The sequence below is a fragment of the Amia ocellicauda genome, chromosome 8 (genome assembly GCF_036373705.1).
Source record: "Amia ocellicauda isolate fAmiCal2 chromosome 8, fAmiCal2.hap1, whole genome shotgun sequence".
Taxonomy (NCBI): Eukaryota; Metazoa; Chordata; class Actinopteri; order Amiiformes; family Amiidae; genus Amia; species Amia ocellicauda.
The window spans coordinates 21,600,499-21,615,671 of NC_089857.1; the positions used below are offsets into that span (position 1 = coordinate 21,600,499).

Sequence of the window (15,173 nt, forward strand, 5' to 3'; positions counted from 1 at the left end):
GGACATCAATGAAAACATTTTTATTTAGTTTAGTGCCCTTCGCAAGCTTCTCCTGGTCAGCCTGTTGTGGGGAGAGAATATTTTATGGAAGCCACACAAGGGACTCGGCGTAGACAGTGTGGCTTCCGTAAAATATTAGCGTTGCCCTCCCCCCCATCTGTGCTGACCGCCCTCTGCTCTCTGTCCCCGCCAGTTTCCAGCCCAAAATCGAGGAGTGCGTGAAGCAGATGGGTGACCTCCTTAGTCAGGTGAAGGGCACCGGCAACGTGCCAGCCAACGCCCGCAACACAGTGGCCGGTGATGCAGACAACGTGCTCCGGCCGCTCATGGACTTCCTGGATGGAAAGTGAGTGGTGCTCCACACTTCGGAGGAGCCTCAGTTTTTGTGTATGTTTTTTTTTCCTGAAAGTTGTGTCTTAAATACATTTTGCGTGTGTGTGTGTGTGTGCACGTCCTGTCTAGCCTGATGCTGTTTGCCACGGTGTGTGAGAAGACTGTCCTGAAAAGAGTGTTGAAGGACCTGTGGAGGATTGTCATGAACACCCTGGAGAAGGCCATTGTCCTGCCGCCGCTCACCGACACCTCGGTAAGGCTTCCCCCGGGCCTACTGATCATTTTATTCCTATACTCAATTTTTAGTGGGAAACAAACATATACACTTTCTTTTCTGCCAAAAGTGGTTTTAAAGACGACTGTATAGAGGCGGCAACAAGTCATGTTAGCCATATTGAAATAATCAAGCTTGATATAAAAATACTTCGACCAAGTCTCTAAACATAAAAGGGAGCAGGGATATCAGAGTCTGGTCACCTTGCCTCATCATTACCTGACTGCAGTCACTGCCAACACGCTCCATTTGTGTGATAAAATAAACCCTTGGATGAAAGTGTTCCATAGTGACACATATACCATGGATGAGCCCTTAAGCTTCTCTTTTATAGAAATTCTGCAAGATAGAAACCAGCTATGAAACACAGTAACAACCTCTCATTTTAAACACGATCACAAGGGCTTCCCAGAGAAAAAATGTTTTCAATACGAAGTCCCTCTCACAAAAAAACTGTTTAATCTCCTCAATAAATTAGTGAATTGGCAAGAACAGTGCAATTCCTGTTTGTTTGGTCAGGTCTGGTCTGTTGATTCTACAATGTTTTGCCCCTATTTTCCTGTTCTTTTTGTTGTTTTTATATATATATGAAATTACATGTTCACGTTTGTACTCAACTTACTCTCAAAACACTTCTTCTCCAGCTTGGAATTCACTCTTAAGCCGATTTATATTTCTGTGTCTGCGTCTCTGCGTACATGTGCGGGCGACATGCTTGCATGCAACGTTGACGCGTGGATAGGGGGCGGTGACACATTTACACATCACAATCTACAGAAAACAAAACCTAGGGTTGTATGGATGTCAATCAACACATACTTTTAATGACATGGTACAGAAACCACACACACAAATTGCCATACTGCATCCTGTATGTGCACATCTATATTGTCTTGCTATATTTGGGTAGAGACTTAACACTAGAACCACACAGCTTCTTTTTCAATTCAAAAGTAAATTTCCCTGCGTGTGTGAATTTCTTCTGCATATCCGTTCTTATGTTACTAAATATTTGAATTAAATAAATGAATGGTGTTTCAGCTGTAAACTCCTCAAACTTAAGCTAGAAATGCTTACTTCTCCAAACACCGACCCGCAGTATATGCAGGCTAAACTGAATATTATATATATCCCACAATCTGTCTTTGCAATACAGTTAGTAATTGTGAAAGATTTATAATCATGTTGATTGGTGAAATATGCGATTTCCTACACATCATATATTCATTATTATCATTGTTGTATTAGATCTGCCTGTATTGCCTGTCCTGATCGGCTCAGCAAGTTTCTAACTTTCCTGTGGAATTCAATGTTGATCACGTTGCAAACCCGGGTCTCTGGATCAATGCCTTGATCAGTCACCTGTATGATCATGTTGCTAATTCTTTTGCATCAGGTGTCGGGCTGGCGACTGGTTGACTGGTGCAAGAAATGTATTTTTCCTTACATAATTTTGTGGATATAATGGATTCATTCCAACCATGGAAGACAAAGTACATTTTATTTTTTGTCCACAAAATTGCCAAGCACGAAATGATTGGGCATTTCGTAGGACAAAATGTGAATCAGATGCATAAAATGTGCATTTTGAGGAACAAAATACTCTCATTATGTGCACAAAATTACGAATGACACACACAGTGAACCATAGTTTTGAGACTTCTGCATATGTCCAGGCCAGTACAGTCTGATAGTGTGACAAATGCATTTCGTGGATGAGGAGATGCATTTGAAATACTTTCGTATGTCACCACATAACTTTTCTGACCTGCTGCAGCGAATACAGGCAGACATTATACACCAGTCGACCCAGCACTGTGCAATTGGCTGTGGCTTTCAACATCTCCCTGCTCAAACAATCAGCGCTTGCTTGACACGCAACGCGCTGTTGAGATTTCGGAAGAGTGCGCATCGGCTCCTCTGTGAGCTTCTGTGAGCTGCGCTAACCCAGAAACGAGTACGAGTACCTATGCTGAACTATAAATCAGGCTTTAGGAGCAGCACCATTTGTAGCGCCATAAATGTTTGGATAGTCATTGTTTTCATTACTCAAATTTCGATATTGAAATGTTTTGCTAAAATTGATTCCTTTGCTATATTCCCAAAAAGAAAGAGTAAGTCCCTGACTGGAGCATAAATCATGGGGTATAAATGGTGATGTTGGAGGTATTTAGTGCTTTATCAATGGAACAACTGCTTGAATGTGAAGTCAATGCCCTCTAGTGGAGAGCTCGACTAGTTTTTACTTTTTGCATGTTTCACATTGAACAATTTCCTTAGTTTTCATTCAATCACCCTCCACTTAATTACAATAATAATAAACATAGTGAAATTAAGATGATGAAGAAGGAAACGAAGAAGAAGCAGTGTGGAGAATATTTTATAATTATCAATATTAGGTGTGTGGTAATTGAGTTTACAGAGATTGTACATGCAAGACAATATATTGTCAGTTTCTCTGAGTTTCTTGGGCTCAGTACTCAGAGCCAAGGTGGACACTGCTTGTGTGGGTTTCCTAATTTCCAACATAAACTACTATCTCCATCATCAGATCACTGCTTCACTTCAGTGCAGTCAGTTGCTCATGACTCACATCTCTCATCTAATAAATTCAACATATTTTGTTTAGTTGGTTTTGTGTTTTGTTCTTTGTGGTTTGCATTTTTCAAATTTTTGCTTTTATTTTCTTTCCAATGTCTTCACTCGATGTTCACTGTTTTTTTTTCAAAAATGCTTGTAAAGGAAATTGTCTTTCAGCTCAGAATAAACACAATTAAATATTTACCACTACATGATAACCGCAGCTTTCCCTTTTCAATTCTTATATTAACTGCCGGTTTGTTTTTTTTAACCTCGAAGGTAGAGTATAAACGCGTACATAACATTTTTCACCCGTCTGTGAGCGCAGCTATAATTATTGGCCGGATTGTTGTGTTAGGGTTAGTTGTCTCAGGGTGGTGCCTCTTCCTCTCTGTATCTTTAAACCTGTGCTCTGTCTCTCTCCCTGCTGCCCACGCTAACCCCTGCAGGGCACACAGCTCATTTTCTCTGCTGCCAAGGAGCTCGGACACCTGTCCAAGTTGAAGGTACCCATGTGTCCATGTGTGCAGTGTGTTTGATTCTGCTCTGTGCCACCTACTGCATGTGCCTCCTGTGTCTGGTTTGTACGGAGGCGTGTCGTGTCCCCTGCATGTTTGATGTACACATGTGCTTATTGAGCATGCTACCAACACGAGTAAGGTTATCCGATTCAACTTTCTCTTGTGTCACAGTTTTAGTTTTATTTTGAATTCATTTTTTCTTCACAACAGTGAGTACATTTTAAATAAGCGTGCTTCTCTCATTTTGGTTTTCTGTAATACAGAATAGTCCTATGGGTAACAGACTCCTTCCCATGAGCTGTGCTGGAGTCCATTTGTCTTTAGAGAGGTTGCTGTGTTGATTCATCTCCACGGAGAAGCCTCTCTGAGGTTTGATTAATCTAGACCTGAGATGTTGACAGTTCTCCACGGACACCTCTTTCATTAGAGGGAATGCTGCTGCCAATGATGTGAAAGATACATTTTTCTGCCTTTCCTGAGGACTTCTACATCATTCCTATGTGGGAGCCTTTCATACTGTATACAGAGATGCTAAGATTGTCCTCCTATTTGATGGATTACAGTTGAAAATCCCTGTTATTTATCCCATCTCTGATTGGTGTTCTAGGATCACATGGTACGAGATGAAGCTCGAAGCTTGACACCCAAACAGTGTGCGGTCTTGGACCTGTCTTTGGACACGATTAAGGTATTTTTTTTAGGGGGTTCTGTTACGGGTTTTTGTTTTTTTTTACGATGTGAACTAGGACAAGTCACAAAGTCTTTCATTAAAAAGTGTGTGTACATATGGATATTCATATACATACTAATATTATATACAAAGATTAGTCACTAAATGCTCAGTTCTAGCCCTGTAATTGAACATATCAGCCTTTTTCATTACCATTTTGAGTTACCTCTGTTAACGTGCATAACCTGGTGTGCAACACATTCAATACGGATCGGTGTGCATGGGGCCTGTCTGTTCTTTGTTGTTTTACACATTTTGAAACATGAAAGGCAACCGTTCTTCACTGAGACAACCCTCTTTTTACCCCGGAGTGCTTGAGATGACAGCTGAGATGAGTCAAACGCACAGACGGCAGAATTGCATATGAATACCCTTGTCTAGCACAGGATCTGGAGCTGAGCAGAGGCATCACTGAATTATCTTTTTACCCTTATATACTGGTGGTGGATAAAAAAAAAATTCTACTTAAATAAATCTTGGAGCATTTGTTTTGGTTGCTGTCAATAAGGCTGGTTTATTAAAAAAAAAAAAAAAGCACTACCCCACAGTGCTATTCATTTTAAATATGTACTCTACTCTGTGGTAGCCTGTTTATTTTGACATTCCCTATATTGGTCTTTTACCAATTTAACCAATGATTTAACTGATGCATTTATAACACCAGGGCCAAGCAAGATGCAGGATCATATTTAGCTGCAAACCAAAGTCTTGCACACAAAGTTAGTATCAATCACCCTAAATATTAATAAGATGTGACTGAGAATACAGGTCAGATCTGAAACCCAGCAGAAATAGTTTCAGGCCCTGTGATTGAGCTTGTCTCTGCTGTGTTTCCTGCAGCAATATTTCCATGCTGGAGGCAACGGTCTGAAGAAGACCTTCCTGGAGAAGAGTCCCGAGCTGCAATCACTACGCTACGCTCTGTCGCTCTACACCCAGACCACAGACACCCTCATCAAGACCTTTGTGCAGACGCAGACCACCCAGGGTAAGTTCCCAGCCTCCTCCAGCCTACTTAAGAGGAAGTATTTGAGTCATTGCGAAACATCCTGCTCAGTTTACAGAGCAAGCGCCAGGATGTGCAGAATCTCAGTACCACCAATTTATTTACATAAGTGTAGCCTTTAGATTTGAAATTGCTCATACGTTCTTGATGAAATCTGGGTTGGTACCTTATTTAGTTTTTCACACTCTTGGTTTCCTGATGTTTTTCACGTCACTGTGATTGCTGAACATCTTTTTATACATGCAGACATTTACACTGCCCACTGTCTCGTGCGTCGCAGCAAGCCGGGAGTTTGAAGACTTAAGTGGGGCAACTGACACGTTCAGTTGGAAATCTTGGCATGCTTTGCCCAACCCTTTGTCCGCAGTACTGTCCCTTTTCTGAAACTTTGCATGCATTTTTTTTTTTTTTTTTTTTTACATTTTTATTCCTGTTAATTTATTTGCTTTGGCCTTTTGTTCCTTCTTCTTTCATCCTTGCCTTGTTTCTCCCACCAGTGCATAATGGAAAGGGTATAAGGTTTACTGCTAACGAGGATGTGCGTCCAGACAAGGGTATGTTTGGGATCGATGTTGTGTCCCGAGAGAGACAACCTTCCAGCCAATCCCGTGCCCCCTGCTGTAGCACCCAGCACAACGTCCCAACTCCTCTCACCCCCTTTAACTCTTCAGATCCCCACTGTCTACAGTGAATGACACCACCATATCTTTAAATCCCCCCTCGCCCACACTGACATCCCCTCACCTGGTTAGAATCTCCATCTGTAACCTTATAGTCACATCCCTTCCTAACGAATCCTAATAGAAACATTGATTTCTCAGGAAATATATCTCAGGCTGTCATATAAGAGAGTGATACGAAATACATTTTTGAATATGTGCATCAGGGTATATTATTCCAGTGCATTAAAGTTTTAAAAGTTGCTGAGAGCCAGTGATGAAAAGCTTTAATAAAAATGTAAGGCCATCCAAATCATTCACTAAACCTCTACATTAAGTCAGGCAGTACTCTATTTAATAAATAGCACATTGCAAAGTAAGTTCATTCAAATAGCATGTAAATAATTAATTTTTGGCTGAAATGCTGCAGTAAAACGTTTGAGAAAGTAGAGAACAGACAAGCCGCTATAGAGAGGCATATTTTGAGGGTGCAGTATTTATAACTACAAGGGATATGTGAGGGATTACAAAGCAGGTGGGAACAGGTAGTGAAGATGCATTTTTACTGGATACTACAAATATGGTTCCTGAGAAGGATTTTCATTTAAGGTGTGCAACCCAAGTGCTCCAGTCTGTGTAACTCTTCTGATTTCCTCATTTCAATGACTCACAGTTTGGAATGTGAACTGCATGCCACACAACACTCTGGGTTTTAGATCAGCTCACCTCATGAGATTGCATAGTCATTTGGTTGTTCTTCATAGTCTGGATTGCAAATGTCACTTCCCAGTAATATGAATGTTCTGCCATGTTTATGCTGGAAAAGGAATCCCTACAGTGTGGAGTTATTTGTTTTAGGGTTTCCCTTTTCTGATTTAAAAATGTCTACGTATCACAGTAGGATCTCTTCAACAAAACTATGTGATAGTCAATAGCTTAACCATGCCAAACAGCATTTTAACTTCTCTATCTACACAATATATTTCTCACATAATGTAAAAAAAGGGGTTTTCTATACAGGAAGTACAGTCATTACTACTGTTACTATGACGTCACCTGATTAATCATACAGCTTTGTGTTCTCAAGAAACTCCCACAGTGACTGGTTTCACTTTATTTGTTTGTTTCCCAGTACATCTCCATTTGCATACAACCCCTAATAATTTACAAAAAAAACAGTTGAATTTTGGGCACCCTGAAGTTGAAGATTAGGGGATGCTGGGAAGGGTTCCAGTCCAGGCTGCTGTGCTGTGGCACTGTGGCCCCGTGGCCCCATTACTGATAGTGGGGGACCTGCAGTCCTGTGAAGGCTTTGCTGATTGCTCTTTTTTGGTTCAGGTTCAGGAGTGGAGGACCCAGTGGGGGAGGTGTCCATACAGGTGGACCTGTTCACTCACCCAGGGACTGGTGAGCACAAGGTCACTGTGAAAGGTGAGTCAGCAGCTTTGGGCTAGCACGTGTTTAAAAAGAAATGCCTTCTCATTCATGTGCTTCTTCCTCAGGGTGAATATGAACTGAAATTCTTAGCAGTTTTGTCATGTTTCTCAAACCATTATATAAAGAACAACGGTTTATAAATTCAGTAATGAGTAATGAGCTGAAACATCTCAGAATTTTGGCTAGACAGGACATTGAAAAACCAAAGCTTTTAATATCCAAATCTGCATCAATCATTTACATTTTATCAGAAGTACTGAATGGTATTTTGAAAAAGTTATTCAATAAAACAAATGGAAGTCTGTAAAAGTGACATTTCATTTGAAACTGTTCTGGTCCTGGAGGGAGGAGTTTGTATTTATGCAATGCTTCTCTGAGGTTTCATCTCTCCATCTTTGCTGACAATGGTCTATCTTAGACCTGCCAACCTGTACGCATTTTGACATCAAAGTACGCTGGAATGCATTGTAACACCGAAATACGCAAAAATAGGGCTGAAGTTCTGCACACTGTTATTTACCCGTTTGATTAAAGCCAATTGAGCCAATCTAGGCTCGAAATATGGAAGATTGACAATATCCCAGTGTCCCTCTCCCAGGCTGGGAGGCGAGATCCCGCCCCCGCCCCTCTCTGTTAATCAATAGGCTCCACTGCGTGGCTCTGATGTCAGTCTCAAGACCCCGGCGCAGAGCTGCGGTGCTGGGATGTGAGTCGAGCACTAACAGTCTTGTCTGAATGTATATTCGCTACACGAGAAATAAAGCATGGCAGTGTTTCATGGCAGTGAAGCACTAAATCACTTGCCGTAAATTTGGCAATTAAAAAATTAGCACCGAGAATATCTCCTGTGTAGATGTGTGGGGACCGGTATGTGAGGAGCGCCGTGGGCACAGTCACGATCCAGAGAGTGGATTTCATGCACAGTCTCCCCTGAAGTTACGCCCTAATTTGGGTCCGAGACCGAAGACATGAGTCGATAGCACGGAAGTCGAGAGACGCATGTTTAAGCAGAAGCATCTACTCGAAACCATCGTGATAATTCGAGTAAACCGAAAAACGCTTATATTAACTGTAGACAAGTTATTCGAGACTGAGACATTTAATTACAAGCACCATCGACAAGAGATAACTATAGTTTAACACAATTTAGTCTCCACATATTACTCGTTCTCAACACAGTAACCGCTTTGTCTCTCAAAACAACAACACCTAGGACACTGAATATACCGTAATTACATGCATACATGGAGTATTAGAATACTGAACACAGAACATACCATAATTACTTGTGTTAAAGGAGTATTACAAATACTGAACGTAAAAGCACCAACTGCACAATGCAGCTCTGGGGCTGATTATTGATTTAGATTCACTGCTTATTTGATATCATTCTGGTGCCAGACACATTCATGAAATAGCCAGAAATGGCTGGCAAAGCCCCCCTGGAACCCCCACCAGGGCTTTACCCATGGACCCCAAAGAGGGCCTTGGCAGCCCCCATACCCCTGGCCTAGGCTGTAGTGCCTTTTCTTCAGACCTTCTGACTTTCCACTCCAGTGTTAGAAACAAAACTGACGTGTGATGCCTTCTTGCAGCCATGCACAGCACAGCACGGTTAGCTAGAACAAAAATTGCACTATTTGAGGTATTATTCATTAACTGTGCTGCTGTTCACTTTATTTATTCATTAAATCTTTTCTTTTTGTATTGAGAGCTAAAGTAAACAGCAATGAGCTACAAATACGTATGTTTTCAGGTAGTTACAGAGGCTACATTTTTATTTATTAATAATTTACTTACACTTTATAGTACTGTCCCAATACCAGGACATCAGGTTGACGTAAAATCAAAGTAATAAAGGAGTTGTTATTCGAAGTATACATGTACTGAATTGTTTTCTGGCGGACAGGTTGAGGAATGCTGTGTCTTTAGCTTACGCCGCTGATGTGCTACTAAAAAAAAAAAATGGCCAGGGTTGGCAGGTCTGTATCTAGATTTGGGTGGCAGCTACAGATTAATATTAGACTTCAAATAGTGAATCTTAGAAAATTAAACAGTCAGTTTGCTACTGAAGATACACAGGTACCACCAGCTTACTGCCACCACTTCCACTGTGGATGTGGAAAAGCTTTTTAAAACCTTCTCTGTAAAATCTCGGCTGATCTGAACTGTGCTGCGCTCTCTCAGTGGTGGCGGCGAACGACCTGAAGTGGCAGACCTCCGCAATGTTCCGGCCCTTCGTGGAGGTGACCATGATCGGACCCCACCTGAGCGACAAGAAGCGCAAGTTCACTACCAAGTCCAAGAACAACAGCTGGGCGCCCAAATACAACGAGACCTTTCACTTGTGAGTATCACAGAGCCTAATCTGCAATTCGTATCCGTTATCAAAAGCCAAGTCCAAGGTTGTACTGTTACTGACAACCTGGAAGTGCTGGGGTCTGGGCAGGAGCAGGGCATTGGGGTGCATCGCCCAACATGGCATCACAACAGTTCATATATTAACTAGCGAATACATCTCCCACCTTCATCAGTGCAGAACATGGAAAATAAACACAAGAAAAACTGCAGTTCTGTTGAAACCTCTAAAATTACTATAAGATTTAAGTTTTTACAACCAGTGTTAACACTGTCCTAGGCACATTTGTTTTCTGTGTGAAGGAGTTACAAGAAAATAACGAAAGACATGCTGAGAGGGAGGAATGAAAGAGAGAGAATTGAACCCTGATCTGTCTTCAAGCTGGGCAACACGTGGGTGTTTGAGTCATCATGGTTGTCTCCCTGTCCCCCGCAGTATCCTGGGGAACGAGGATGGGCCGCAGTGCTACGAGCTGCAGGTGTGTGTGAAGGACTACTGCTTCGCGCGGGAGGACCGGGTGCTGGGCATCGCCGTCATGCAGCTGCGAGACATGGCTGACAAGGGCAGCTGTGCCTGCTGGTGCCCGCTGGGCCGGCGGGTGCACATGGACGAGACGGGGCTGACGGTGCTGCGCATCCTCTCCCAGCGCACCAACGACGAGGTGGCCCGGGAGTTCGTCAAGCTCAAGTCAGAGACGCGCTCCGCCGAGGAGGGGAGGTGAGGCGGGGCACTGGGGTCGCCTCGCTCTCCTCTGGCTGTTCGGACTACACTGTTCCTGTGGAGAGTCACCAAGGCGGAGGTGCTCTCTATTCGAGGGGCGCCCAGCTCTCACTCCCTTGTGTCTGTGCCATGGTCTCTACTGATCTGTGGATCAGGCAGCTTTATTGGTTGTATGTTAAATAAGAACAAAACAAAAAAAACCTATCCCAATTATTTGAAATGTATAAATTAGGTTATTTATTTTGTATTTAAGTGCAATATTCCCTGAAGTCATTTTATTCCTGTTTTATCTACAGGCAATGCCTTACATTTCATTAGTAATTGCAGATGTGTCAAGTTGACAGTAACATTATTGACTGTGGTACAGAACGGCCCATGACCACACGAGGTGCTCAGAGTCGCACGGCTTCATACATTTATTGAGTGTATATGAATTATAGAAACACAGAACCTGCATACAGTCCTTTCCCTTAATATCTGAGGAATATATCTGAGATATATTCATTCCATTTATTTCAACCACACGAACTGTGCAAGGAGGCGCGATCACTCCCACCCTAAAATCTGCTCCGATTCTTAATAAGTAATGAGAAGGTTATTTTAAGTCCTGTCTTAGTCAATCGATGCCATATTCCCTTTCTACAATATTCCGATAAAATACCTCATTTTGTTAAGACTTTTAGGGGGATGTCTTTAGTACTACCTGTGTCTGAAGGCATTACAAAGCACTCCTGATATAGCGACATGTTATACTTTCAGGGGAAATCTTGTGTGACCTGTGTCCTGCAAAGAAAATAATGATCTAACAATTAGTGGGCATAGTAGGGTTAGAGTAAGAGGATATGCAAAAAACATCTGTATTAGCACTAATATTACCACAAAGCAAAAACATGGAGGATTTGAATGCACACCACACTAATTAACCAGTCTATGGCCTTAGCTGTTGTAGCTTATTTACATGTATGACGATTTAATATGTGATTGGGTAGGATAATAATGTGCTCTAGTATTATTTACACAAAACTGTTTTAGTTATTCGGTGAATCAATGTCCATGTGTTCATTTAACTTAGTTTTACCTTGGCGTTTTCCCCATTGTCTCTGATGTTTTGACCTCGCGGTGGAAGGCTCTCTATAAAACCCCACTACAGCTGTAGAATTAGCATTTTAAGCACGTCAATGTCCACAGAGTGCCTTCCCCTCCCGGGAGTCAAACTACACTTGTTTGCGTTTTTCTTCTAAAGATTTCCAAACATCAGCTCCAGTGAGTTAATTGTACAATCAAAGAGTTTCATATTGCAGAATGAACTGTCGGGATTAGATCAAAGGAAGAAAAAGTTTTAAAGGAATAAATTACTTCTTAAACATCTCATTTGATTTTCATTTGATTTCCCTTAGCCATTTGTGTAGTACATTATATTGTTCAAGCCCTATCCTTTTTTCATAAATCATTCAGGATAACTCAAATTATTCTCCATTTGAAACTATTCGAATGCATGTTAACACTTTGAGAAGGCGTTTTCAAATGGACGTCAAAAACTTGATTAGTCTTGAAGAATTTCACGATTCATAAAGTAACTGGTTTCAGAGACTGAATCAGTATTCAGCACAATTAAATCCAAAACAAAAGTCATAACATGCAGTTCTTTAAATAAAGAAGCTTATCTGAAAAATTAAGCCCAATCATAATACCATTTAACAGTAAAACGGTTGTATCAAAATGATTAATCAATTTACCTTGAAACTGATATTTTTGCTATACTCTAATCATGTTTTAATGACTGTGGGTCTCTGAATGAGCTGGTGTTCTTAGATTTCTTTCCGAATTGAGAGCATACCTGATGAGTCGCTTGGCTGTTTTCAGATTAAGTCAGTAGAGACCCTGGCCGGACAGTGGAAACTCACATGTGCAGCCTCACTGGGGGGTTTACCAGCCATGTGGCATTTTCATGCTCGGAGGCCTTGCTGTGGCTTTGCAGAATTAAACCCTCACACAAAAGCCTAAGATAAAGAATACTTCCCTTATCTTGCTGTAGTAGTTATTCTTCATAAGGGCCAAGTGGGGTATTTTATCTACCAAAACTGGACCAAACTGGAAGCAGGCTCCATTAGAGAGATGTTCCCCCTTTGCACAGGTTTTATCTTTAAAAGAAAAAGACCACAGATTTGTCACATACAATCACTTAAGCAAAACTATTGCAACTTTATCACGGTTTCCTTTTTAGTTGGTGATGTTCAAAATGTTTAAACATGCAGTATCCCTCTTCAAACAAAAGGCAACATCTCCCGATGCCCGGGCACTAGTGGTCTGAATAGATTTTCTGCGTAAATCGAGATACCGATGTTCTCTTTGGTTTTACTCGGAAAGATGGATGCCTGTCTACAAAATGGGAGTCAAATCTGGCCTTACAGGCTTTGCTTTTAAAACTTGTTTTTGCAAAGTAGCTTTCCCAAAACCTTCCCAGAATCAATGTCACACTATTTACTCGTGAACCACAGTTTCAGCTCGCTTCCCTTAATTTAGAGATGTTGACTGAATTCCTGCCCACACTTCTGTCTACTGCCTCAAGCTACAGTAAATAAATGCCACGGTCTTTGTTTTATTTATTTAATGTTTCTGCCTGTGCCTTTGGGTAGCAGCACACAAAGTGTCCACTGATCATAGAAAACTATATACACACAAATAATAATAAAACCACTATAAATGTATATTGTAATGTAAGGAACCCTATTGAAACCAATGGCATGAATAGCAATCCTCCAGTCAGAAAAGTATGGATACCATAGTATTAAGAAACTAACAAGTTTGTGTCAAGTCTTGCTGTCCAAGATGTAGACTGGGAGCCACTGTTTACCACCAGGCAAGACAACTGTGCAGTGCATACAGTGGGCAGATGCGTCTTTGCTGAAAAGCTTTGATTCTCCTCTGTTGCAGCATTTGAAGAGTGATGCTGTGCTCTGTGTGTATACCTCGTGCCAAGACGTGCAAGTGTTCTTTTTTAATGTTCGTCTTTTTTGTTTTGTTATGGTTGTTTTTTTAATGTGAACTCTTGCACAAATATTTATCTTCATAAAACAACAGAGATAGCATGTATTGTATAGCAATCAAAGTACATAGACTTTCAGATGTGAATTTATAATTTATGTATAGCCACTAAAATAAAAAAAATGGTATTTATCATAGTTATACACATTGTCATAAAATACAATGCTGATACAAATTCATGAATTTTGTACATAAATTATTTATGAAACACTTTTGATCTGTGATCTTGTTTTTGTCATATTGCTTGAGTGTCTATTTCTAGGCACATGGGGAATCCACTGTTCAAAAGCAAGTGAACTGTAGTCCAACGTTAACAAATCCTATCTTTACTCCGTTTGATACATTTTTTTTTTTTATCTTTACAGATTCTAGTTCTGGGGGCTTTGATATTGTATACTGTATTAATGAATTGCCAAATAACTGCTTAAAATTTTGCATATAAATTCTGCTACTGCTGCTACTTATATCTATGTATATTAATGGTATAGTTGTAATTAACCATCAAATTAAATGACAATCACAATAATCTGCAGGCTCCAGTTATACAATTAAGATCACAGTACAAACAAACGTACACACACCAATACTGTGAATGAGGTGCCAGTCACTGAAAACACACTTGGGACAAGAGGGAAACCGCACACTCGGGAGTACAAAAATTAAAACCAACGTTTTGGCACTTGCGTGCCTTCATCAGGGTCAATGATACAATTAAGATCAATCATAGTTTTAACTTACACTGTTCATGTATGGTTCAGAGTCTCAATAGAACATGATGGAATGATCAAATGCAGTACTGCTAGGAATCTGCTACTCCAGACCACAAAATATGTTCCAGGGAGGGGGGGAAAAAAAACATTATTGCGAATGTGTTTTGGCAGTGGTGAATCAAATGTTAGACTAACAAATCCAAGACGAACACCACACAGCATAATTCAAATTCTGTGTGCTCACCCAGTCACACCTGGGGAGTCTGGACTGTTCTTCAATCATACAGGAAAACTAACCTTTACATTGCCGAAATGTGCAAGTCTTCAATGCTACAGTTCACTGAAAAACACCTCCTACAGAACTAATAATCCCTGGGGAGGAGATGCTTAATGAACATTAATTAGCAATTAGCGGCTGCTGAGTTGGAATATTACAAATGCTAATTCATAAATTCCAAGGTGCCAATCCTATCCAGCTGAATGAAGATGGACCCTATACCAACTGCATTAAGTGGACGTTATTCGGGCTCGGCAAGTGCAGTAAACAATCATCACTGTTGTATTTCTAGCGGTGCGAGTGATTCCTGTACTGACCGAAAGACCTGTCATTTCACAGATTTCCACTGGATTATCAAAATTCAGAGAAATCGGACCACTTTTCTGTAGTATTTTTATTCAATTGGTATTGATTGGACTGCTTACATTCAGTCAGCTCTTATCTGATTTATAATTGAACTATTTACAAAATGTTATTAGGTATGTGTTACTCCATGTAAGCACTCTGAATAAAAGCGTCTGC

General features: G+C 40.8%; 1 protein-coding gene across 3 annotated transcripts in view; it reads left to right on the plus strand.

Annotated features, from left to right (window-relative positions):
• unc13bb (unc-13 homolog Bb (C. elegans)) overlaps positions 1-13,874 on the plus strand; it is a 191,330-nt gene extending 177,456 nt beyond the window's left edge. For 2 of the 3 annotated variants that reach the window (XM_066710678.1, XM_066710679.1), the window contains 9 exons: positions 194-346; positions 463-586; positions 3,637-3,693; positions 4,316-4,396; positions 5,279-5,426; positions 5,942-5,998; positions 7,442-7,534; positions 9,728-9,887; positions 10,335-13,874. In XM_066710678.1, the coding sequence (XP_066566775.1) occupies positions 194-346; positions 463-586; positions 3,637-3,693; positions 4,316-4,396; positions 5,279-5,426; positions 5,942-5,998; positions 7,442-7,534; positions 9,728-9,887; positions 10,335-10,620 (1,159 nt within the window). In that variant the 3' untranslated portion in view covers positions 10,621-13,874. The remainder of the gene's footprint in view (positions 1-193; positions 347-462; positions 587-3,636; positions 3,694-4,315; positions 4,397-5,278; positions 5,427-5,941; positions 5,999-7,441; positions 7,535-9,727; positions 9,888-10,334) is intronic. The other variant, XM_066710680.1, reaches the window with a different exon arrangement.
• The last annotated feature ends 1,299 nt before the right edge of the window (positions 13,875-15,173 follow it).